The 27,795-nt window shown below is 38.6% G+C and overlaps 1 protein-coding gene across 1 annotated transcript; it reads right to left on the bottom strand.

Moving 5' to 3' along the window:
• Nucleotides 1–41: 41 nt before the first annotated feature.
• Nucleotides 42–14,895, bottom strand: EXOC1L (exocyst complex component 1 like). Its single transcript, XM_054566724.1, has 3 exons — nucleotides 14,775–14,895; nucleotides 5,831–5,961; nucleotides 42–308 (listed from the first exon to the last, which is right to left on the bottom strand). The coding sequence occupies exons 1-3, from the start codon at nucleotides 14,893–14,895 to the stop codon at nucleotides 42–44; spliced, it is 519 nt and encodes a 172-aa protein (XP_054422699.1).
• Between the last annotated feature and the right edge of the window lie 12,900 nt (nucleotides 14,896–27,795).

Here is a 27,795-nt window from a genome sequence, read left to right as displayed (position 1 = left end):
AACCATTTTCATGGAGTACTGATATAAAACAGTATACGTCTTCAGAGTGGCAGGGGACACAGGGACAGGCACAGCAGATTGAAAGCATAAAAGCATATTCTCATAAGAACCAAGCAATCCTTGTTGTTGGAGGACCAAATAGAATCATCATTAATGTAAGTAGAATCAAAGTTAACGATCTGTAAGTCCTTCTTGAGATATGCATGATTCAGCTTATTTATAGTTCGAGCAAAGGAATATTTAGAAGCACAACTATATGCTTCCAAACGGTACACTTTCTTGAAGTGCAGATCAAAAAATGGATTGTCCTAGAAGAGAAAGAGAGACATGATTTTGTTTGTAGTCAGGAAAAGTAACTAGATTTACTGGATTCTCGCATATTCTTTTGTATGTGCTTTTTGATTGTAAAGTATTAGTACCAAACATATTTCTTAAACCTACACATGAACATTCAAAAGCTACCTGCTTCAGACATATTGCTTCTGAAAATAACAACAATAAGGATTATTTTTATAGGATCTGTAATTTTTAATTATACAAATAAAACATGTCTCAGAATGTGCAATTATCAACTCTTCCAGGGTATCATATTTGAGAGGATGGGTAGAGACGGTAAAGGAGAAGAGAAAAGATTTTTCCTTTTCTCTACTAGGCGTTTGGTGCCTGTGCTATTTCAAAGGTAGAAGGGAGAAATACCTTTGAAGTTCACAGCAAGGATCATTAAATCATTGAACTGAAACTGAAAAATTACTAATGATTCCCTCTTATTGGATTGCTCTAGGCTTTGTTATACTTCTGGTGTGGATGTTTTGAGAAAAAGCGGACATCAAACCTGATCTAAGTCCTGTACGTTAAAATAATCTTTGGTACTATTACTAATAACAGTAACAACAATGCATTGCATTTATAAAGTGCTTTTCAGTTTACAAAATGCTCTCGCTTTCATTATCTGCTTAATTTCTAACTCTGCTTGAGGACAGAGGGTTTGAGTTGTTTGTGTTCATGGCAACTACTAGGTTCTCAACAAGTGTGTGTTGAACTGATCCAAAGTCCTCTAAAAAGAGAAGTGGAAGTAAACATTGCCTTTTAACTGACAACGAGGCAGAGAGAGGCCAAATAAGATTATGAATACTTTGTTACCATGTAGTGTGTAAACATTATATACAAACAATTTATGTATTTGTGATTTCTTTTTTAAATAGAAAAATTCTTGCACCAGGCAAGGAAAAAAAAATGGGTTTTTGAAGTTAAACAACCATTTTGAATCTCTGATGCAACCACGGACAAAGTATTTATGTTATCTGACCCTGCCTTTTCTCCTCGTTTTTGATAGGTTTGCTATGAAGTTTATATGAGATTAATCATATAAACTGTGTAACATGGAGGTTAATAAAATAAATGATAGTTTCATTTCCCAAATCTGCCTCCAAAGATTGTGATCTTACTGTCACCTTGCTTTATACTATTAACAAAATTTAAAAACAAAAGAACACTTTTGAAAAGAATGTACAAGGGCCCTGGCTGCTGTGGCTCAGGTGGTTGAAGCATTGTGTCATCAACCGAAAGGTGGCAGGGTCAATTCTTGGTCAGGGCGCATGCCTGGGTTGAAGGTTTGGTCCATGGATGTGGCGCATGCAGGAGGCAACCAATCAATGTTTCTCTCTCACAACAATGTCTCTTTCTCTCTTTCTCTGTCTCTCTCTGTCTCTCTCTCAAATCAATAAGCATGTCCTTGGGTGAGGATTAAAAAAAAATGAATGTATAAGAGTGATGTAATTTTAAGTGCAGTGTTCCCCTAGTCACACCTTGTAAAATTTTTCCTAGCTGTCATAATCGCAGCTTGAAAGACACTTCTGCAGAGTATCTCAGTAAAAGAAAATCATACCCATTCTATCCCCAAATACTAATCACATTCTCTATATAATTTCCTCACTGAAACATTTGCTCTTTGTCATGTAGAAAATATCCTTCATGCTTTTGAGATACTTGGAGAGGACTGATAGTTTCCTTTAGCCTAACAATTGAAGGCTGAGCAGTCATGCACATAGAATACAAGTTCCTCCCTCCCTCGCTCCCTCCTTCCCTCCATCCCTCTCTCCTGCCCTTTCTTCCTTCCTTCATGAATTTGAGAGGATGGGAAGGGATAAAGGAAGAGAATAAACCTACTTACAGACTTTTGGAGGGGAAAAATGTTTCTCTTTTTCTCCTTGGTGCCAAATGTACCACATTTTAAAAAATAGGATTCCTCCCTCCCTCCAGCCCTCCTTCTCTCCCTCCCTTCCTCTCTCTCACCCTTTCCCCTCCCTCTGCCTGTCTTGATAGAATCCTAGAGCTAAAAGGGGATCCCACACATCATTCAGTAATCTCTTGTTTATAGTGGGATAACAGTTTCCAGAGAGGTGAAGCCCAGGTCACACATGAAGTTACTGGCAGAGCCAGGACAAGAACCAAGATCTCAGTCAACCCAACCCCATTTTTTGCTACATCATTTTCTCTCCCGTTGTACCATGTAATCTCCAAATCCTTAGACATTTTGATATCTGCTTTATAACTTGACTTCAATTTCAGTTCTATTCCTTTTTAAAGTGGACAACTTTCTGGTTTGCTCGATTTAAAACTGTATCACTGCTATTGAGAATGTGTGTGGGTGTATAATTGCTGACTCTTTGGATATTATAGGTTTTCTTCTGGCAATTTAATATTTTAGGTCCCAAATGATGAGAAAAATAGAAATATTCAGCTTTTTTGATATCTAGTTCACTGTCAAAAATAATGATCTTCCAAGAAGAAAGAGAAGAATCAACATTGTTGGTATGGAATTAGAGATCAGAAAGGTGAGGAGAAAGTAGAACACAGCTATTTGCTTTCCATGACTCTACATTGACTGCATTCCCAGACACTGAACAAATTTGCAGAAATAGTTGTACCATCATAATATTTGAGAACTTCACAAAAAAATTAAAAATTGTCAGAAAAAGAGGGGATGGTAATTCCTGAAACTACAAATAAGTGAACTTGACACTAACTTCTGATAAAATTTAATGCAGTAAAGAAAATTAGGCAAGTACATAAAAGTATAAAGAAATTAATAATCCCAAAATTTGTAATCTCATAACACAGAGATAATTATTGTTAAAGTGCTGGTTTATTTCATATATATATTATACACACACACACATACACACACGTGCATACCTATCTGTATTTTTTGTATTAAAATTGAAAGTTCAGATTTCAGTTTTAATAATAGGACAGATTAAATATAAATAAATGAGAATATTGTATGTAGAAAAGTTTTGTGTTTGGCTGACTTTTTAAAAACTTATTAAATGATGAACAATTGTGTTCTGAGGTATTCTTTTGGAAACATGGTGGGGGTGTGTGTGTGTGAGATATTCTAGCATATTTATACAGTAAAAATAAATATATTTAACTACCCCTAAGTATTTCCTAATATTTATGTAGAATGTATTGTGAGCAAAATGCTATATGAGTAGTTAGAAAAGAAAGCAATGAAATCCTGCATGCTTTTACCGAGAAGTCATGCCAAACACACCAAATTTTAAAATAGGATTCTTAGGTGATAAGTCAAGATAATAGCAGATTGCATATATTGATTTTGGTAAAGATCTTAAGGACAAAATTTAGGTATTCAGACTAAATAATTAAGTAAGTAATGCAGAATTAAGCACTTATATGCATCTAATTATCCACTGTAGCCTCAGGACCTGGCAGAGCCTGAGTTCTCAATGAAAGAATGAATATATATGAATTTGCAGAGATGTTAAACGAGCAGTCCAAAGAAGGCAAATTAATACATTTCTGGGTAAAGTCTAGCTCTACCATTTAATAGCTATGTGACCTTGGGCGAGTCAGTTAATGTCTTTAAGTCTCTTTTTCCTTATCTGTAAATCAGGAGTAATAATAACATTGAACTCATGTGGGTTTTGTGATGATTATGTGAAATTATATGTGGAAAAAGCTTTGTGTGGTTCCCGGTACTTGACAAGAGTTTACTAAGTGTGAGATGGTAGCAGGTAGCAGTACTACTATTACTGATAGTAGTACAATGATAACCTATCAGTTACCTCGGGAAATGCTCTTAGCTCTCCCTGCTTCGCTGTTTTTATTACTGACTTGAATGAAGTCCTAAATGTTATGCTTATTACACCTGCATCACATCACAGTGACTTCTAAAAATCATATTATCAGAAGATTTGATAGATGGAAGAATTAGCCAGACTGAGAATACAGTATTTAGTAGGATTAAGAATAAACGAGTTTAAATTCTACTTTATCCAACTATAATACAAATATTTACTGAGTGTCTAATACATGCCAGGTTGAAGGCTACAGTAAAAGATGAAATATCATGGTCCTAGTTTTTTGGTTTTTGTTTTTTAGAAGCTTTCCATCCTGAGAAGAGACAAAAAAGCCAACAGTTGCCATCTGTGGGGTTATGGCTATAATATGTTTATATCCACAATTTAATGGGGGCTTGGGGGAGGGAGACACGAGTAGGGCTTTACCCAGTGGAGAATCTGGGGGGAGGGTGAGCGGTAGAGGTGACTGGGCGTTCTAAGCCTCAAGAGTCAGTAGTTAAGCATGGCGGATGTGTGAAGTTAAAGGTGGAATGACCAGTGACAAAGCAGCCAGGTCACCAAGGACCTTTATTCAGATTTTGTTCCATGTAAGTAGAGGGTATGGTAAGTCAGATTAAATGGCAAGTCATACACAAAAGACCTGAGGTTTCAATGAAGTGTTTAATGAAATACGGAATCCAGATCAAGGAAAATACCAACTAGTCACCCTAAGTCTAAAATAATGCAATTAATTCTGGAAAAAGAGAAGCATTCCGGAAGAGAGAAAATAGTTGTAGTAAAGGGTGTGGAAGCAATGGCATGGAAAACAATAACACTGATGCTACTACCTCTTAGTATTTATATTGTCCTGTCATATTGTCTTATGTGATCTTCATATGAAAGTCATTTAAAAAATGAAATAGGAACATTTGACCTAGAAAAGGGAAAACTTGAGGGAACGTTATAATTGTCCTCAAGTATTGGAAAGGCTGCTATATGAAAGCAGGGTTGGAGTCGCTACAAATGACCCAATGAGGACTGATGGGTGGATATTTTGGTTAAACATAAGTAGGAAATTAAAAAAAAAAAGTATGGCCAAAACCTGTATCACCCTATTAATCAATATCACCTCAATAAACTTAATAACATTAAAAAAATAAAAAATAAAGTATGGCATTTCAGAAATCGCGTGGATTGCCTCATGTGGTAACGAGTTCTCCATCAGTAGAAGAATTCAAGGACACCAGGAAAACCACTTGAGGCATGGTCAAGCGGAGAGATTGGAGTGTATACCCTTTCCCCCGCCTTTTAACCTTAATATTGTAAGATTTCCAAGAATTATTGTTCCCTCTGGAGGATTAAGTGGCCAACTGATCGTGAAATCTGAAGAAAATGAGGGAAGGAATCCACAAACCTTATGGAGGGAGTTGGGGTGGTAAGAGAGAGTGGCGGAGGATGCGCCATATATTTAAAGTGTCTGGGTTGATGTGGAGAGTGTGTTTAACCTGTTAAGAAGCCTTGGGAAAGATGCTTTTAAATTTAATAGACAAAATTCAAATTTAAGCTGACAAAAATGGAACAAAAAAATAAAACCTGTATATCATCCCAGTAGATTGAACCTTACCACTTAGGAACAATATGTCATCTTAACACTTAATTACATGCCAAGAATATATGAAGTAGGATATTGAACATAAACATCTCCAGCTTATTGATCCCACATCTCCCTTACAAAGTGTAACACTTACGGTATCTGCTTCTTTTCCATCAATCATCTGCAGATCGTTCAAAGACCACTTTTTAGTTACTTCATATTTTTCATCTAAGCCTATTCTGTAGTGTTTCACCATAATTATTTTTACTTCTTCATTTTTGGTCACTGTAGGACAGAAAAACACTTAGTTTACATAAACTCCCAGAAGATACAAGTTATTCATCATCATACTTGTCAGTATTTATGTATCCCTTTTTCATATAATGAGCTTGAACCTACATTATATCTGCATCCCCTTGATGAACCCTGATGTATCTGAACCTTCACAAGTTTGCCCCCAGATTTGCACAATGTGTTTATTTTTGCTACAGTTGTGGTTACATACAGCCACAGTAATGTCTGTCAGATAGAACATTGAGCTCTGTGCTTTCAACTATGCTTTGTGGTGCGGAACGGGGTTCAATTCAGGGCAGAAAATAAGAAGCTTAGCGTTAGCATACAGTCAGTGCCAAAGTGTTTACCAGAACAATTTGGAATTTTAATTTATGACAATATAAGTAAGTGAGGTCAGGAAAGTAAACAGTGCTGCTCACGCAGCAACACAGTGTTAAAGAGTGATCATAAATATGCTTTCTTTTAAAGGCACTGTGAGATTTTTGATGTAGAAAAGCTTGCATCACAGCTACTGTTGACCTGATTGGTATTGCTTGAGATTTTTGATCCTCGCTAGTGTGTCTCCAAAATTCTAGTATTCAAAATGTGTCACCCAGACAAAAAGTTTCAGTACTATCTTTTAAAAAATGTGGGGAAATCAATGTTTATTTTATGTGAACAAAATTAGGAAATAATTTCCTGGCCTTAAAATCATTGTCTTTGGTTTTACGTGAACACATCAGAAGAATCCACATTTAATATTAGAACTCCTGAATTGAAAATTATTGATGAGTTAATAAAGGAGTATTTATTTTATTTTGAGTGCCTGCCATTTGCCCAATAGAATTATTATAGATGCCACAAAGGATACAAGTATGAGACATGGTCTTTTTCCTCTAGAAATTTATGGTTTTGTTGAAGAAAGACAAAACTAACAAACGTGAGTTTCATCAGACATATATTATAAAGATATATAGAGCTGGCAGTTAAAATCAGATATCTTAAATTTTCTTTCAAGATGGATGCTGTCACTGAGATGTAAACTGGTTCTGTGTTCTTAGAGTGAAAGTGGAATCTGTCTTTAGGAAAGACTCTCTTTTGGTTCTGGAAAATGCTACTTTGGCATGGCCTCCTAGTTAAAACTGTATAAAGCATTCTATTACAGTATAATTACAGCGATAGGTAAGTGATGGCAAGCAGACTGTATGCCCAACGGGAGTTCTGAGAAGAGGGAGGACTGGAATAGTTAAGGTAGGAATTATCAAAGAAACATCATTTGAGATAGAGCTTTAAAATTGTTTCAGTCTGGAAAGGCAGGGATGACTGCAGGCATTCCAACGTGAAGGACAGTGTGAGGAAGAGAATGGACAACAGACACAGAGCCGCACCAGCCTGAATTGGAGAAAGTGATCTGTATAGACTAGTGTTAGGATATAGTGGGCAATCAGATTAACTAGGTTGAGAAGGTTGCGGAAATGTTTTTAAAAACTCTGGATCTGAAAAGTGACAGAAACCATTGCAGGCTTGTGGTATCTGAACCACCCCGACCCCTACACTCTGGCGTGAACTCCAGAATTGCGGTTGGTGAAGGGAGTAATTTTCCTCTGAAGGTGCAGGTGTACCGAAATCAAGACAACCAGCTGAGCTTCAAATTGACGATGGAGCTCAGGTCAGCCCCCTAGAGAAGCGAGTCTCAGGAGGTGGACAAATCAAAGAGGAGCTATGACAGGCGTTCAGTGAAAGCTCAGATAGTAACACATAGTTAATAGGTCTCTGTCTTTGAGCAGGAGAGTAATACAATAGTGTCCTGTTGAAGGAGCATTTTTCTGGAAGCAGTGATACAGAGAATGTGCTGAAGAAGAACAGAAAGTGGAACTGGAGGACCCTGGAAGAGGCAGAGCGATTTAATGGCATTAGACATTCTGGATTCAAATCCTGACACATCACTTCTTAGACTGTGGTCTGAATAAAATACTTAATCTCTAGAGAAGATAAACTCAGTTTTCTTATGTAGAAAGTAGACATTAGAAACTCATAGGGTGTAAAGATTAAGGGTAAAATATATAAATGACCGAGTGTAGTCCCTGGTTTATAGGTGGAATAGTGATCTACCTTAGAAGAGAAAGAGATGGAAGTTTATAGTTTAAGAATGGAGATATGGACTTAGGATTTTTCTCTGTGGACAAGTTTGCAAGATTAGGCATGTAGGGAAAAGAGCAGAGGAAAAAGGTGAGACAGGTTGGAGGAGAAAACCTTGCCAACAGAGTGGGCTGAGAAGGGGCTGCTGGAAAGGAAACAAGCCTAACAGTGCAATGCTATAGATAACAAGAGGACGAGAATTTCAAAGATTTGGAGACAATCCTGTGCAGTTACTTTGTTGGGTAAAGCAAGAGTTCAGCCCAGGCACTGAATCTGACTTGGGAGAGATCATCGATTCCCTCCTTGTGGAACAGTAAAGGCAGAAGACAGCTTGCTGCGGACTCCTGCGTGTACTAACACTGAATGCACACTGTCTGCTAGTTCCTGGGCTAGGTAGGATTAAAAGAAGAAATACGAAGAGACTAAAGGCTATAATTTAGATCATATATTTTAAGAGTTTGGAAGAGGAGGGATTGCATATTTGGAGACCAAGGGAGTGACTGAGAGCCACATCCTGGAGGGGACCTAGAGCAGAAGATCTAACCAGGGGTAGAAAGAAATGGCTTTGTGTGCAAAAATTGATGCGTTACTGCCTTTGTGCATGTCTCCAGTCCTAAAAAATGCCTGTCTGTGGACAGAAGAGGCAGTTGTGTCTGTCCAGATAAAGGCTCCTCCTCTGAGCCAAAGGACAATGTTCTTGTTCTGCCCGGCTGCCTCTCTACTTAGAGCAGGGAGAGGATGGGAATAGGGAGAAATAACAGGATATTGTGTTGAAATGTAATTTGAAGCAAATCCACTGCCTCATCTACATTTTATGATAACCAGCTAATTGATTATAGAGCCACTTGATTCATTGATTTGATAAGTGTCTGAGTGCCCTTTTGAATAAAGCTCTGTGCTAAGTGTTGAAATAAAGAATATACTTTAGGCACCATTCCTTGCTGCTCTCACCAAGATTACAGGGAGTGGGGGCTTTTTGAAGAAATGCATGATCTCATCGCTTTGTAAATTATATAAATGTCTAACCCTGCGCAGTACACCTGAAACTAATATAGAGTTTTTTTAAAACTTGCATAGGGCTAGCGGATTAGTTGATAGTAATGAATCAGTGTTAATTTCCTGATTGTGAGGGTTGTACTGTGATTGTGTGGGAGAATGCCCTTGCTTGTAGCAAACTGTAGCAAGTATACACTACAGTTTTAATGTGGGCACTGGGGCATCATGTTGGCAATTTACTCTCAACTGTTTCTGGAAGAAAGGTATTTGTACTGTTATTGCTGCAACTCTTTAGTAAGTTTGTAATTATTTCAAAGTCAAAAGAAAAATTATGTTTAAAAAAACCCACATGATCACAGTGCTGTGAATGTAGCAAGGACAATTAGGAACATGGAGAAGGGACATCTTCATGCCTCTGGGGGTTCGGGAGATCTTCTTGAAGGGTGTCTTCTGAGTTGTAAAGGGCAGTGGGAATTAGAATGAAGAAACGGGTGAAGAGAATTCTGGAACAGCATGTGTACAAAAGCATGAAATACTTGACACTTTTGAGTCCTTACAGGCAGTTGGTTTTGTCGGCTTGAGGTGTGAGCGTGACTAGGTGATACCGAGGAGAATGGGAAGGAGCACGGTAGTCTAGAATGCTAGGCGAAGGAGTTTATGTGTCACCCCGAAAGCTGTGTGTGTGGGGATTTGGGAGGAGGGTTATCACTAAAGGATTTTAAATGAATAGATAGGAGCTTTAAATTTTAGAAAGTTTTTTCCCCCCTGGCATTCTGTAAAGGATAGATTGGAGGGAGGGAATGAAGAAAGAGAGGTTAAGGAAGTAGAATCTATCATATACCAAGTTTCCTTATATTAGTGGTCATTGTCCCACTAACACCAAACTAAGAAAATTAGAGCATGCTTTAAGTATTAATCTTTTGGTACAATGATGCAGCACAGATACAGTCCAGCCTCCTTAATTTGGCAAAATAGCCTCCTCTGGAGACAACGAGGCTCTGAGATTATCTTTAGCCAAGAGTCAAAGAAGTCTACTCGGGCTGGACTGGACCCAATCCCTAATTCCCACACTTCAGCTGTGCTGCCAGCCAAAATTAAATGGCCATATCCACATTAATGGAGTGGGAAAGTGGAAACTTATCACATTGTCTTAAAACAGAAATGTGTTTATATAGTCAAATGTTAGAGAGTTGGTTTCAGTAATATCAGAGATGACATTGAATAATTATTGTTTAGGGAGTAATATCTACAGGCTCAGGGAAGTTCAGAATGAACCTGCTCCAGTTTCAATATTTTAGTTGGTGCTTTCAAAATTATAATCTTAAATCATGCCCACTATTTATTTTTACTTTTAATTTCAAAATAAACATTGTCATTAATAACTCTATTACCATGGTAAAATAGTTACTATTATTTAGAGGCTAAATGGAAGAAGATGGGCCAACTGAACAAGTGTAATTTGGCAGAATGGAGGAAGAAGTAGCTCCTGAGCAAGCTGCACAGCAATACTTTAACGAAACAAACGACTGTTATTTTACAACCCTAGTGTTTTTCATCACTGAAATTAAATACTAGGGGAAAATTACTGTGAGTTATCAAAGACAGGAAGCTTCAGTGAAGATGTTTCAATGTATCGATGATGTCTCAGGGTTATTGAGAACGCTATTATTGATTTCATCAAGAAAGTAATTTTCATATTTTTTTCCAGAAATATTTTTTAATCCTCACCTGAGGATACATTTATTAGAGAGAGAGAAAGAGACAGAGACAGATACAGAGACAGAGACAGAGACATCCATCTGCTCTGGGGTGACGGGGGATCAAACTGCAACCCAGGTCTGTTTCCCTACCAGAATCGAACACACGACCTTTTTGGTGCATTGGAGGACACTCTAACCAACTGAGCAAATCGGCCAGGACTAGAAATATTTTTATAAAATCAATTTAGGGGCTATACTGGGTACAATAGATTGAATGTTTGTGTTCCCCAGCCAAATCCATATGCTGAAATCCTTACCCCCAAAGTGACAGTATTAAAAGGTGAGGCCTTTGGGAGAGAGAGCCCTCTTGAATGGCGTGCCTGCACTTACAAAAAGACCTTAGAGAGACCCCTTGTCCCTCTGCCATGTAAGGTCATAGGAGTAAGACTACTGTGAGTGAGGACATGGGGCCGCACCAGACGTGGAATCTGCCAATGCCATGGTCTTAGACTTCCTAGCCTTCAGAAGTGTGAGAAATAAATGCTTGTTGTTTATAAGCCACCCAGTCTCTAGCACTGTTTCTTTTTCTTCTTTTCTAATACTCTTGCTGTATTAAGTTCTTCTTTTGTAACACCCTTGTTAACATTTTTATGTAACAACATCCTTATTATAAATCATTTGACAAAATTGTTAGATTCTCTAGTTCACAGAGAAGTAGTTCTGCTCTCATATCAAAATGTAGTATGTGTGGAAAATTTATGCAAACTTTTTATAATTCTAGCAAATGCCATTTATTTTCAAATTAATTCCATGAATGGAACATATCTACTAAATATATGAAAATACAAAAAAACTACCTGAACATATATAATAATTATTGATAAAATCCATAATTTAATATATAATTTCTTTATTATATATTAAATATATGTACTTTTATACATATACTGCATATTTTATTTTTCTCACAAATATTTATCTATAGAATATACTATTTATACAAATATATTTCAGCATATGTTTTCACAGTAAATATATTTTTCTGTATATTAAAATAATAACCCTACCTCTTATTATATTTATTTGGAATATAATTTATCATGGTTGGTTTTCCTCCTTAGGACTTCACAGGAGAGCACTATGTGCAATGTAGGTGTTATTATTTCCATTTCAGAGACATCAATACTGAATCCATAGAGGTTCATTATTTTGCCCCAAATTTCACAGCTGGCAGGTGGGCAAAGCGGAGTTCAGTTTCACACCAGTTCTTTCCAAGTCCAAGCCTTCCAAGATTCATTCCACCATGCCCTGCTACTTTCCATTTAATTATGGCTAATGTTTTATATGCCATTTCAATTCCTCAGAAATTCTTTAATTCAACTGCACTCTTGTCGTTGCACAAGTGACTTATCCCTTTCAAGCGCCCACACATAATAGGGTTCCTGACTCCTTCATAAGAAGATGCTGCTTTTAACGGCTAGTGATAATGATGTTCTGGCCTAGGGGAAGCTATCCCTGAGGGGAAGGGATCGTGCAAACCCTGCGGTGCGGGGGTACTAAGATGGCAAGAGATCCCCACAGTAAATCCTAGCAAACTCCAGAGAAGGTGACTGAGTGTGTAACATCCGATTTTTGACATTGACCGGGCAATGTGTCAAAATAACAGCAAATCACAGCCATCTGGTTGTGAGACCCCTGCAAGTGAAAGGCTCTGATCAAATAAACAGAAAGTTTAACTTATTTAAACATATCTTCTTTAATTTGAAAAATGCATGATGGGGTTTGACTACTCTAGACCTATGATTCTTAAAAATTTGGAACCGCTGTGTTGTAGGACATAAAAGGAAATCATAACTACGTATCTCTGCTCCCCGGAGGTGACCAACATTCAAACCTGGACTTACCTGCCTCAACGATTGTGATATGGCCTGTTTGATTCATATCAATGGAAATTTTCTGGGTAAAGTATGGTCAAAGATTTAGGACTGTCAAGCTCCACATTGATTTTATCTTAAATTACTGTTCTGTCTAAATGTATTTGAAATAGTCATAAAGAGATGTTGATATTACATTTGGGGAAAGTGTTTTCAAATTGACGGATGTGATATAGAGGAGAGCTGTGAAACTTAGTGAACTAATAGGACTTACAATCTTAACTTTGATCAGGAATTTCACAATATTGTCTTCTCTTCCTCACATCCAAGAGGACCTTGTTTTTCCTTGCTTTTTACATGTTAGAATCATTGAACTTTACTAATGACAGTGATCACCTACTTTACTTGGTCATTTCCCAGATGAGAGAATTGAACCTTAAAGGGATTGCCTTCACACATGTTAATAATGTCAACCCCTTGACCTTCCAATCCTACTTAAAAAGATATATGTCATTTATGAACAAAGACAGCAGGTGATCATAGCCCACAGTGTCTTTCTCAGAACTCAAGGATAGGTGGGGAGGAGGGCAGAGCAGAAAAATCACACCCATATCCAAAAATTTAGTTCTAGGAGACTTTTTTCTTCTTAGATAGAGCAAGTTTAGTTAATTATATAGTTTGAGGGAGGCATTAAGATTTATTGGGTATATTAAATATATACATTATTCTGATTATTTCATTTTTTATAAGTTTTTCTTAAAAAATACTTGTATTCTAATGTTACATAATATATAATTAGCTTTGTAAATTAGAGTCTCAATAGGTAAATGTTATTGTTGGAATGAACATCTTATCTAATATAGTAAGTCAAAATAATTTAAGATTTGATGGTTAAGATACAATGTAGTTTCTAAAGTTGTTTCATTTAATTTTTTTCTGTACTTTGAATTCTTTTTCTGGGCCAGTAAAACTTCTTACCTCACCAAAATGCCAAGCTCCCACACTTTGTATTTATGTATAGCAAAATATGGCAGGTAAACCTTTGGATGTATATATTTCACTGTCTTTATTATTGAGTAAATATTATACTTATTAGGATTGATAGAATTTTAAAGAATTCTTAACACTTTTTGTAAGATGTTCTACTTCCCTTACAGTACTCCCTCTTGACATCTTTAGAAAATCCTTCTAAGCCAATTACCAAGAAGGGAATTTGAATGAGTTGTTTTCCAAAAACCATGAGGTGTGTGTCTTATAAGGGAAAGTCCACAGTGAACACTTTGAGTTTCTAAGCTCTTTCCTCCTATGTCCCTCAAAAGTATTAAAAGGCCTGCATAAAAAAAATGGAATACTGTATATTAAATTCAACAACTGCACAAGTATTTCTGTCTAAATTCAGCACAAAAATTATTGGTTAGGCAAATCATAATTAAGTGCAAAAGCTTATTTCTACCTTTGGACAATTTTCATACACTTTAAAACCATAAGGGAAAATATTTTCGTTAAATAGCTTAGAGAACATTCTCTTAAAGTTCCATCTTCATCAACTAAGTTCTACCATTAAAGTATTATTCCTGTGAGCATACTTACTATAAAAGAAAGAAATTTTAAAAGATCATTCTCTATTCAAAATAAACCCTCAGAAGAAAATCTAAGATCTTTTTTCTTTCCCAGCATGCAAAAGAAGAACCCTAGTTATCCAGACGACTTGGAAATGGAGCTGTACAACTCAATTTTCCAATGTATTTAAAAATATACAGAGTTCTCTGCTGAATTTTTAAAAGTGAGCTCTTCCACAGTAAACCTGCATGCCTTGCAAGTGAATTACATAAAAGATCAGAGACAAAATAATCCAATAGGGAAAAGTACATACTCAGTTTCATTTCTGAACAATTAGCCAAAATATTCTTAATACAATATTCTTTTCTGCCTTCCATTTTAGCACTTAAAAATTCTGTAGAATCCAAATTCTGAAACTTGGCATAGCTAAGTTCTATCATGAGAAGATGCACATGCTATTACTGTATAGGAAAATAAATGCAAAGCATGTCCCTCTATCACCCATGCCTCTTGGGGTTATTTACATTTAGAAATGATAACAGAAAGAACATATTACCTGACACACAGAGGTAATATCTGTCCTGGACCGAGAACTCTATTTCGATAAACTCATACAGATTCTGCGAGAGCGGCTTAAACAGTTTCTTCTCCAAGTCCTCCTTTACCAATGATGACATTTCCTCCAGTTCCACTTGGCCTGATATCTTGGCTTAAGCTTACCCTTTTCTTCCCCTTTGCTGCCTAGATTTCTTGTTTTGTTTTGCAGCTCCTTGGTGAGTCCTGCCCACCTCCAGCTCTCACTCTCTTAACATCTCATTCCTAGCCAGACCCAGGCTCCCAGAGCATTCGGTGGTCAGACCCCTCGCTGCGGTATCTGCTCAGTGGCAGCAGCGGCAGCAGCAGCAGCAGCGGCAGCAGCAGCAGCAGCAGCAGCAGCAGCAGCCACAACACAGCAGCAGCACTAGCCCACTGTCACTCCTCAGCATCCAGGCTCAAGCCGGCTGCTCTCTGGAGCTCTCCTGTGGTTTGCTGATGGGGAACGTATTTATGAACACCAGCAGATGTACTTGTGGAGTCCTGATTGTTCTCGTGTAGCAGCCTTTTCCCCTTTCCCACGACTTTGCAGAGGAAGACCACTACTTCAGTTTGATCCCATTATATAAATCAGCTGCTTGGCTCTATTGATTGGGATCATCTTCCATTAAGAACTTTGTCATCATCGGCAATAGAAAGAGCACTCGCGTTTGCTCCTGACACTTCCAACAAGTCCCTCTTCCTCCTTGCTTCCCCCTCCTGAAATTCATTCAGATCTTGGCTTTTTTTGAGAGAGTCAGCACCAATGCCTGGGTCCAACTTATTTTTAAAATGGGCTCACTTCCGTGTTGTTTATTTCGCTACTCACAAAGAAAATTTTACTAGGTACTTACTGAGGCAAAGCATTGTATTTATTTCTTGGGAGAGGGACTTTCCTAACCTCAAGGAGTGCTTACAGCCTAATAGAGATGAGTACCCAAATATAACAAATGTTTAAAAGTGATAAATGGCACAAAAGAGAAGACAACATAGAAAATATATTTGTACTGGGAAAGCATCAGAGAAATTTCTATGGGAAAAGAGCTGGGGCTTGAGAAATGAAATAATGTATCAAGGTGGAGAAATAGGAGCCTATTCTGTGGAAGGAATATTTGTAAGCCAGTAAAGCACAGGGAGTGTTTGGGAGGACAGGAAATAGTCCAGTTTTCCTAAGCTGTAGTATGGGTGGAGGAAGATAAGGCTAGAAAGATAAATTGGGACCAGATCATGAATGGCCTTGAATGCCAGGTTAATCCTTTAGACTTGATTTTATAGAAGTAGAGAGCCAATCATGATTTTAGGGGCTCTCATTTATTCAACAAATATTTTTCAAGGGCTGACTCTGTGCGAGACTCTACTGTAGGAACTGGGACTATGGAAAATGAAAAACATAAACCAATCTGTTGTCCCTGTGGAGCTTAGTGGGGTAGATGGAAGGTAGAGAAATAAACAAGGCACTAGTCCATTCAAAGTGCACTAGAGGAATAGAATATGTGACATAAAGTTGGAAACAGGAGAGCCTTCAAACAATCTCACATAATAAGAGGTCTGCCAGAAGGTGGTCCCAAGTTTAGCTCATAGATGAGGGTCTCAGGTTTTTTCCTTTTTTCTGATCCTTCATTCTCAGATGTTGGCTTTCTATCCTCAACCGGCTGTTGTTCAGCTCCAAAGACAGGAAGAAAGTGGCTGGGGGTGAGGGGTGGCTCTACTTGATTTCTCTTTTTGTTCAAAGCAAATTGTTTCTCCGAAACCAGGCAGCAGACTTCCCTTTACATGTCAGTGGCCAAAATGTGGCCATGCTGAGGGAAGTTAAGTATTTGTCATTTTTGGCTCCTATTCTGGGAAGGGGGATTTTCTAACAAGAAAAAAGGCGGATGGGAATAACTGTAAGCAGGAAAACATCAGTGTCTTCCGTGGCTGCTCTAAGGAAAAATGGATGGCATTTCTGTGGCTAGTCTGCACCGAGTCCTGGGTGAGACATTTGCCTTTCTGAGCTTCAGGTCCCTCATTTGAAGAATGACCTCCAGGGCCTTTTCCCACTTCACATTCTCCTAATCTGTTTGCGATTCTGGGAATCTATGTAAATAATGTGGACAAGAGGACCAGAGAACTAGTACCATGCTTTTGGATATGGAAAAGAAGAGTAGATATATCCAAATATAAGATATATTTGGATAGTAAAACCAATAAGCCATAGCACCTAACTGAATGTGAAAGGTGGCATCAATATAACACAAGCACTTTGTATTTCCAGCTAGGGAACGGGTAAATGGGCTCCTGTCACAGGAGGTAGGTTTCTAGAGAAGAAATTATTTCTTTTACACATGAAAAATTATTTCCTGGATGTCTTTGTTTTCACATGGAGAGGGGGCAGGGGGGAGAGAGAGAGTGAGAGAGGGAGAGGGAGAGAGGAGAGACTGGTATGGCAGTCAGACCAACTCATCAGCAACATTTTCATTGAAATTTAATTAGATATTTATTTACGCGATTCTATGTTTTATGCTTTTCTCCTCTGCCGGACCGTAAGTTTCATAAGGGCAAGAACCGTGGTTTTCTTGTTTGCCATAAATCCAGGATATGTGGTATGCAGTACCTAGCACATCATACACATTTTTTGCATTCATTTATTCACCCAATTTATTCATAAATATTTACTAGAAGACTAAATGAATCAACGAGTCTTATAATGACAATTTTGTGTGTGTGTGTAGCTGATTTTGCAGTTATATTTCCTCACAGGTCAAGTAAACAGTTGTTAGTCCTACCAATCATTAATCTTTTTATCAATGTCCATTTGCTTTCGTTGCCAGGAATATATGGTCTTTAGCTGTGAGAGTCTCCGATGCACTTCTGCAGGAAATACTACAACTTACTCTGGAAGTTCTTAAGAAAAGAGTGGCTCTGTGTTCCTGTAAGGTCTTAAGTAACATTGAAATTAGAGGCTCGGGAACTAACAGAAGGATCTTTTAGTTCCAAAATAAAATGTTTGCTATCCACTAAGTGTGCTTGAAGTGATATGCCAGTTGGTTTGAATATTTTTATAGTATCGATTTGATTGACAGTCATAGGGAAAAAGTCATGTTAAAATGCTAATAAATGTCTTTCTTAAAGTTCTAATTAGTTCTATAAGAATAATCTATCAAAACATTATCTAAGTATATAATACACAATACATATTATATAAATATATATTATAATTTAAAACAGACTATAAATATACATATTATACAATTAACATACTAAAATATGTAAAGTTTCCATGCAGCTTAATTTTATAATGACTATGTAATAAAGAAATAAAAACTGTAAGCTCTTTTGTATTAAAAAAATTATATAAGTAATAAAAACTCAAAGAATAAAACCTTAAAAGAAGTGCGAATGACAATTCATTAAAAGCAGAAATAAGGAAAACCTTTAGAGATCCTGATTTCTTTGTTAATAAGAGAAATATAACACTAAACCTTTGAAAACTAACAACAGAAGAGGTTATAGAAAAATAACAGAGATCCAAAAAGCGTTCATTAGAATACTTAATGGAGTTACTAAAATGCTGGTATTCTTTCCTCAAAGCTAAAGATTATTCTAGTACATACATTTATTTTCTTAGATGCTACAAAACTGTTAATGGAGATTGCATTTTTCTGGAATCACTTATTTTTAATATTCCAATGTACTCCAAATGTATTTCCTACAGGGAAGGAATTTTTCATACCTACCATTTCACTAGGGAGGCCCAGCTAGTCCACTATCCTGGGTAAAGTCATAAGGGGCGTGTCTGTGTACCCAGAGCCCAGCTGGTGTTCAGGAGGCAAAGTACTCCAAAGAAAAGACCTTCTTGCCTATAAGACTCAGATTAAGTAACTTTTGTGTTAGGTGAGGAACTGAAGCCTGAATTCTAAAAGACCCTCAACTAGAAGGGTAGACTATAATTTCTAAGTCTAAAAATGGTCCAAATCTATTTTACTCTCACTAATTTTCCTTTTCAGTTTTGGAATCTTGTTTTAATCACTTCCCAACCTAGTCTTTAAAAGTTTTACATTCTCATGAAAACACAGGATTATTTATTTGCTTAAAAAAAATTCTGGGAGTAAGTATCCTACCTGTCCATAAATAACAGGATAATAACGTGTGCATAAGATTCTCCCTTTTGCATATTCACAAGTTATAAGAATGGTAGGTTTACACAGCGCTCAGGGCTAAGGCACTTACTGGTCCTCCGGAGTTAAAGGGTTGGCCTAGTTGGCTGTTTGCGGAAGCAGGGCTGCTCTGTAGGTGCCTGAGAAGGTAGTGGAAATACTGTGAAAAGAGATCCTGACTTCTTTGTGGTATTCCAGATCCACATTCCAAAGCCCTTTTGCTTAAGCAAAAGGCTGTGGTTGTGTAGGCCCTCACGTCACTCTGCCCTGGAGTGGCCTCCCGGAGAGGAGAAAAAATACTATTTATCAGCACTTATCAATGCTGGATTCTGAGTGTTGGCCTTTAAAATATACATTGTTAAATTTAGTCTTTCCACAAAGCTAAGAAGTAGATACATGACTGTCCCCGATTTCCCTATGAGGAAACACAATTCTGTGGAAACATGCTGGCCTGTCCTAAACCCCCACAAAGGGATGATGCATCTCTGTCCCACGTTTATTGCTTGTCTCTTTGGCAATATGTCTTTAGTAATGAAATGTCACTGTTACTAAATGTTCTTCATTATTAAAGTCCTGAACTTGATGTCATTTTATGTGTGATTGTATAGCAAATTGAAAAATGCCAGTTCTGTGTTATATTTCATAAACTTCTATTTGTAAGAATCTGGACCGTATTGGCCAAAATATTTCATTTCTATTACACACATCCGTTGTTACTATATCACGTCACAGTTTACGTAATCCAAGAAATATTTCTTCTCTAATCAAACTTCTTCCTTGGTAATTCTAGTTTAGGGACATTTTGTTTGTGTGTGTGCACGTGAATATGTACAATGAACTGAATGTTTGTGTCCCCCAAATTCATATGTTGAAATCCTAACCCCCAATGTGATGCATTAGAATATGGGGCCTTGGAGAGGTGACTAGATCCTGAGAGGGGAGCCCTCACAGATTGGATTAGCACCCTTATAAAAGAGGTTCCAGAGAAGGGCCGCCCTGTGAGGACACAGGGCAAGAGCCAGGACACAAGTTTTTACCAGGTACCAGCCTGCCGGTGCCTTGATTGATCTTGGACTTGCCAGCTTCGAAAAGTATAAGAAACACTTTTATTTAAGCTACCCAATCTATGATACACTATTAGAGCTGCCCAAACTGACCAAGAAAGTGTGTGTGTGTGTGTGTGTGTGTGTGTGTGTGTGTGTGTGTGTGTATTTAGGACAAATTCCAAATGGATGGACTTTGTGAGTTGTTTTCTCATGTTTCCGTTTATTTTCTTCTGGTTTTAGATATTTGGAGTACAGTCCCAAAAGTCTGACAGTTGTAAGAGTTATTAGGAAATACAACCCTATCCCCAAAAGGAAAAGAAAAGCAGTTCCTTCTTTTTGCGACCCCTCTTCCCTGACATTCTGACATTCACCAATGAGGACTCACTGAGATACTTGATATCTCAGACTTCATTGTATCACTAATATTGCAGAATGTGTCCCCATAGGAAGGCTTCGGTGGTTCGCAGTCAGTGCCAGAGTCCTCATTAGGAAGGGCTTGCTCTGACTCAGCCAGAGACAGAGTACATTCTTTGTTTGGAATGTTCTAGTACCGTTTAAAAACATTAGATTTATAGAGGCAGTTTCCTTTTCAAAGTGAAAATGAAAAATAAATTCCAAAAGTAGTCCATGGAAAAAAGTATCCTTTTGACAAAGTATATATACAAGTCAATTTTCAGGGAAGATTTTTTTCTTTTTATACAATTTTATCAACATTTAAAGACAAGTGGTAAAGGAAAGGTTTGGATTTTCTTCTGTATGCTACAGAATAGCACCAAAAACATTTTTTTTTGTTTTTGTTTTTCTTTTTGGTCCCATGGAATACATGATGTATGTTCATGAAGAGGCTCCTTAAAGTCATAAGGTAGTGAAAATAAAATTGTTTCTATAGTATGGCCTTTCTTTGTCTACACTAAAATATATATAGCCTCTAGACAGATGTTTTCAAAAAGTTTTTTCTTATTTTGGAGATAAGAGGATTTCAAATTAGTTAATGGTGAGAAAGTCTCATAACTTAAAATCTAATAGCAGCCAATTCATAATAAATGCTAATAAGCATATAGTACTTAATATGGTCCAGGTACTGTGTTAAGAGCTTTGTAGATATTAGCTTATTTAATCCTCCCAACAATCCTATAAGGTAAGTATTATTGTTAACCAAATTTTATATCTGTGTGAACTTTGGCACAAGTTGCCAGTTACTTGCCCAGTGTCACATTGCAGTGGATCTGATTTGACTGCAGGAAGTCTTGTTCTATAATCCATGCTCCGAACCACCGGGCCATACTGCCTTGTTCCAATTTGAACAGTATGAGTAGTATTTTGAAACTTTGCTGCAAAGTCATAGATATATTACTTAGGACATTTAATTGGTAAATAGAGGTACCGTATTCTTGTCTCAATCTTTTTTTTTTCTCAGTTGCCTCTTCATTTTTAGACCTTTCAATTCTGATGTGTCTTTAGATGCCCGTAGTTCAGAATAAAGAGGGTGAGATTCTCTCAGAGTAGGGGTTTCATAAATGTCTCTTGAATGAATGAAAATGCAGTTATTAGTCTTTAAAAAAAGGCCTTCATTTTTTCTTTTCTATACAAACACCCACCAATAGAACTAGACATTTAATAGAACTAGGCAATAGAACTAGACATTTAGTAGAACTAGGCAATAGAACTAGATATTTGCATACAAACATCCACCAATATAAAACATGCAGAGGTTACCTATTATTTTTCTTTGTCTAGTACTCTTTGCTTTATTCTGGTAGAAGAATCCACCTTTTTCTGTGGAAAAGCCATCCCAAGTGTAGGGGGTGGGGCTGCTCCCCTGCCATTTGCTTGACCAGAACACAGGCAGGAGCACATGACCCTGGCCCCATCTGAGCTAAAGAGAGTCCTCCTTCCTCTGGTCACAGTGATTGGTTCAGGGCTGTGCATGTGATCCAAGCAGGCTAGATGCCTCACCTATTGTCTCTTGGCTCCAAATCTACCCTCTTTCGCCTTGCTTTGTGATCTTGGAGCTGGGCCCGTAAACATTTCTCCTCTTCCTGCCAGTGGAATGTTAAACTTCATCAATAGAGGACAATGGTGTGACCCTGCAAGGCAATAGCAGCAGGAAGACATTTCCCTTCCAGATTCTGGTTCTTCATTATTATTAATTAGAGTGGCGACCTGGAAGCTGTACAGGGGGATTCCAGGTCTTCTCTCAGGCTGTGCTCTCCCCATCAACACCCACTTCACCCTCCGGCAACCAGTGGTTGCTTCTACAGACCACAGCCTGTCCACGCCCTCCCACAATGGCAGGCTGCTTCTATAGACCAGCCCTGGGTGGTGCCTTATGGCAGGTCAGGTTAGCCCAGCAGGTTTCTGGTTCCTGTGCAAGCCACGCTCCTTTCAAAGAGGCCTGAATGTCATCCTCCAGGGAGAGAAGGCCCCTTTAATCCTCAGTCCTTTATTGTCCACTCATCCTCAGCCTCAAGTTAGTAGCTGCTGTTTCGTACCTGCTATTTCTGGACCCATTAGAGTCCCTTTCTTTCTGTTTTGTTTTGTTTAATAACTTCCATTTTTTAAAACGAGAGCTAACTTTAAATAAACTATCTTCTACTGTTTTAGTTAAAAATTGTTTATGTTAAATTTTCCCTGTTTAAATAACCGATGTGGTTTCTGTCTCCTGACTGGATCCTGATTGATATAAAGGTCCATCAATGTCTCTCTGAAATTTTACAGAGATTAAAAAAAGAAAGATGAGATCGTGCACAGAGAATAATAGACGTGAGAATCTGATAAAGACGGAAAGAACTCTGATTATCATTTGGCCCCCTAGATCCAGCCCTGCTCAAAGACAGTTCCATTCACATTACCAATGAATTGTCTTTTTTTTCTTAAGTAAATTTGAGTTGGATTTCTGTCTCTTGAAATGGAAAGAATACTAATTATGATATAAAGTAGCTTGGCCACAAACGAAGTAACCACTTTTCATTTTTAGTTTTCATAGTATCTTTAATTTTTAAAAGGATCACTTATTTATGTGACTTTTATTTACAGTCTCTCCAAGGCAACCTCTGAAGGCTGGCTGCTGTCAGCCCTCCTTTGCTGAAGGGATTGGGGGATGCATTGCACGTCTGCCGCAGGGGTGCCGGCCTGGCTTGCTCGGAGAAGTCAGAAGAGGGCCTCCCTAGGAAAGCGACCGCTGAGCTGATGCACAGGGAAGTGTTCGAGTTGTCCAAATCCAACAAAGTTAAAGTGTTAAAAAGAAGCTATATTAACCCTATCATTCAACACTTATCGTGTGTCTCCTTATAATGCACAAAGTATTGGGGTTGAGTGTTGGGGATACATAACTAAACAAACTCCCTTACTTTTAAGGTGATTGCATGAACCACAAGTTTTATTTTCTGTATTCTGGAGCTTTGACATGTGGGGCCTTGCTGACTCTGGAGGAACGTCTTCTCCCATGGTTAGTTAATTCCTAGACCTAGCAAACAACTCACCTGTGAGTGCATCTTTCCAATGTGAACCAGCCAGTCCAGAGCTCACACCCCCTACCTCCTTCCTTACCAGGCACTCTCACCAGCCAACTGTCATAATCACCTTAGGGTCACTCCTAGGGACAGCCCCTAAATACCCAGAGCCCACGGAAATTATTCAAACTAGCCAAGCCTAGACCTGTCACCCTGCCTCACTTCTCCTTCCCATGGAAACCATAACAAAGGCTCCTGCCCATGATTTCCCTCTCTTCCTTTGCCTCTTGACAGACCCGGTGTTTCCCCGTGTAGCCCCCATGGTGTGGCATGGAAGGCCACCTCCTTTGGAGACCTGTAAATAGAAAAACCGTCTATTTAATGTCTGTTGTCGATCTCCTGTACCTGTGGGCCTTACTGAACCTCCAGTTCTCTATTGCTACACTGTATTTTAAAACAGAGACCATATTAGGGACACTTTCAAATGTTTTCCTATTCCCAGCTCATCAAAAGCTCCTTGAAATCGAAGGCCACACCTGCTTTATTCGCCATTGTATCCTCATCGGTAACTCTCAATTGCTATTATAATTATCCCAGATGGATTTCCAAGCTTTGTTCATCCAATAGCATGATATTCATTTGTTCTTTCTGATTTCTACCTTCAGGTTTTTGCTCATGGTCAGTTAAAATGGCACGAGGGCCTCACAGCCTCCCCTGACCCTCTCAACTAGGTGTGGGCCTGCTATTCCTTAACTGTCCCACTGATTTGTTTCAATCTTTCATTGTACATTCTACTTCTTGTTCTAGTTACACGTGAATGCCCCCCTTTTATCTCTCTATCAGAATGTAAGCCCCTTGAAGGAAATAAGGTACCTTAGATACCTCTGTATTGTTATCTCCTAGCACAGTGCCTGAGAGGAGGTGTTCCATAACTATTTGTTGAACGTGTAAATAAATGCTGGATTACCAACTCCTTGAGGGCAAGGACCATGGTCTACATCTCTTTGTATATCCTGGAATACCTACCACAAGATCTTGCCTATAGATGATCTACATATATTGAGTGAATTGAGTAATCCTGTCAGGTAGGTAGAATAGGTACTGTTAACAACCCCATTTGACAGATAAATAAACTGAGGCTGAAGGAGCTTAATGCTTTCTGCAAGGTCACCAAATTAGTATGAAGTCCTACAGCTAGGTTAGAACCAAGGTACTTTACCACCTCCACCAGGGTGTTTCCATCTAGCCATCATCACAGGGATAGCTGGTGTGACCGAGTGATTTTTGTGTGCTAGGAAGATAAGGATGTCATTGAAAAGTCTCTCGCAGGACACGATCTTATTCTCTCTTGTATATGTTGTTTTGGACTAAGTGTTTAAGTCCTTTCAAAATTCACATGTTGAAACCTAACCCCCAATGTGATAGTATTAGGAGGTGTCGCCTTTGGGTGGTAATTAGGTCATGAAGGTGGAGCCCTCATGATGGGATCAGTGCCTCCACAGAGGAAGCTAGAAAGCTAGCTCACTCCCTTTCCTTCCTGTCAGGATGCAAGAGAAGTCAGCAGTCTGCAACCAAGGAGGGGGCTCTCAGCAGAACCCCACCAGGCTGGCACCCTGATCACAGACTTCTAGACTCCAGAATTCAGAGAAATAAGCCACCCAGTTTAAAGTGCTTTGTTATCGAGGCCCAAACTGACACAGGCACATGTTTTGACACCTTCTTGATTTTCATAGGATTAGGTATGTATCATGACCTTTAGTGCCAACAGACACTTGGATATGTCTCCAGTATTGTTTTAATAAAAGGTGAAGATTTAGAATATTGTCACTGCATAAGATTAGGAATTGGAAGACATGAGAAATTTTGCATTATTTTCTTGAGAATGACATGTTGTAAGTTGATCTGAATCTCTTTGGCTTCCCAGAATTTTTATTGGCTTGGTTTATTCCACACACACCTCCCCCTTACCTTGGCAATATCTCATGAGCTATTGATAAATTATTAAGCTGTGACGCAAACCCAAGCGTGCCAGGATTAACCATAAAATGGTGTATTTGTCACGGTCTAGTCAAGAGGCAGAAAACACAATAGTTACTGTGACAGAGAAAATTTAAGATAAAGAATTGTTGCCTAGGTAGAGAGAATCTTGAAAAAACAAAAGAAGAACTCTGGATGAGGTAACCACCACCCCCTAGGACTGAGGAAAGAAAGAGGTTGAAATATTTAAAACTTAGAAATTGAGAGGCGGGGCTCTGGAGAGCTGAAAGTCAGGTCTCTGAGAAAGGGTGCTGTTCGGAAGGTGTCTTGAAAAATGTACCCAAGATTGTTTTTAATCAGATGTGGTAAAACATGCAGACATAGAAATGTTCATGAAGGAAGAAGTTTATATGCACAGATCTCTAAAACTAGGGGTGTAGTATTCCAGGCAGGGCCACTGTAGAAGCACCAAGGTGGGTTAGGTGGAAGACGGAGGGAGAAGTGTGGTCTCTTTAAGAAAAGTAAGGTAGGGTGTGTTAAACAGTTTAGAATTGGCTGGTTTGAATAATTTATGCAGGCTCGGGATTATATGGGTGGTCTCTATTTATGCAGCATCTCTCCCTGGAATGACTTAGGGCAATAGGAATATTGGCTCCGCGTATGAGAGTTTTGATAAAGGAGATGGTTGTGGGCAGAGGCTCTGTACTGGTTGGTTTGCATATAAAGGCATGCTCAGAACCGAGTTGTTAGCTGTCTCTAGGGATTAATTACTTCTGGGAAGGGCAGTCCCTCCTGAATCTTCAAGGCTCCAAGATGTCCAAGCATCATAATGTATAGAAAATAAAAACTATGGTTAGTACATTTGGACTGGTATTTCTCAGTTCCAAGGTCTCCTAGCTGTTTTCCTGAGACTTTCTTCCATAAATTAAACCTCTTCCCTCCTACAGGATCAGAGGGGGTAGCTAGCATCTAACTTTCAAAGGGAAGGGAGTTTCTGGCCCCAATTATTGAATTTAAGAGCAATCCAAAGATTCCACACTGTGATTGCCTGGATAATCCAGGTAGCCTAGAAGGATATACACATCCATCCCCTCACCTCAGATGAAGACGTTCTCTTCTAGGTTCATTAATAAATTTAAAATGTTTTCTAATGCAAAGATGTTAAACTGGTTTCTAAATTGTAGAGAAAAGTAGAGGCCTGTGATGAGCATTATGGTTTCTTTCTCCATCTTCTGTGTCCCTTACTGTATGTACTCCCTCCCCGTTGCCAGAACTCAGACCTCAGAAGAAGGTTCATCCACCCAGCTAAGTGTGTGTAACAATATTTTTAATTCATAAGAGACTTATTCCTCCAAAATTTAATCTTTTATGATATGAGCTGGTTGGAAAACAGTCCAAGACAAAGCATTCATGCAAATGTTTTATTGGGGAATGTAAGCCCAGGACAGCAGGAAGGAGAGAGGAAGGAGCACAAGGATGAGAGAGAGAGAGAGAGGAGAGGGGAGGAGAGGAGAGGAGAGAGAGAGAAGGAGATGTGTGTGTGTAACCTTATTGTACTGGCCACAGTTTCAAAAGAGACACAGCTGGCACTTTGGTCACACAGGACATCTCAAGATAGGCTGTTTGGAACCACTGTACCTTGAAGCAGTTCGTTATGGGAAAGAAAGAAAATGAAATGGATTTATCGGTTGGTTTCTTCCTGCCTTATGACTCCTATCTGTCAAAGTTTGCCCCATTGTTGTGTTACTTGACCCCTTTGGGCAGCTGATGGGATATCCATATGCCATACTGCACAGAGCCTCTGTCGGTCTGTAAGATTGGACTTGGCATTGGAGCTGCCATGGCTGCTGCCCTGCGGGGCTGATGGAGGCCATGGCAGCCTCTGGCCTCCCCCTTGGACAAGGAGAACTCCAGCTGTGTTAGTCAGGCAATGGGGTGGCCGTGGCCAGAGCTTCCCACTGAGCAAGTCGCAAGTGGTAACTAGCTAATGTGAGGGTCTGATATAGATAGTAATGGGTAAGGAGCAAATAAATCAGAGACTGGGAATATTTGTAAATACAAATGAAAGTATTTGGAGAAATAGAAAATTCCAGAAGGATATATCTGGAATATGGGTTTATAGAGCATGAGAGACAGAGACCTCTTTCAACACAAAAAACCAAGGGTGTGGGTTGGAGGGCAGCCCTGCCCCAGGAGGGGGGGGGTGACCTTGTCCCAGGTCCCTGGTCTCTCTTAGCTGTGGCAGCCTTGCACTAGTCGCTTCATCTTGAGCCTCTGTTTTACTTAAGAAATGGGAGAGATTCAAAGCTGATTTTTTTTTAAAATTCCAAAGATGTTTCAGGGAGATGATTTTCTAGAAGTAATTTACATGTACACTCTTTTCAAATTTTACT

The sequence above is a fragment of the Pteronotus mesoamericanus genome, unplaced genomic scaffold (genome assembly GCF_021234165.1).
Source record: "Pteronotus mesoamericanus isolate MK-2021 breed Mesoamerican mustached bat unplaced genomic scaffold, CSHL_Meso_final contig_180, whole genome shotgun sequence".
Classification (NCBI taxonomy): Eukaryota; Metazoa; Chordata; class Mammalia; order Chiroptera; family Mormoopidae; genus Pteronotus; species Pteronotus mesoamericanus.
The sequence above is the reverse complement of the archived record's forward strand: the minus strand, read 5'-3'. Positions and strand labels throughout refer to the sequence as shown.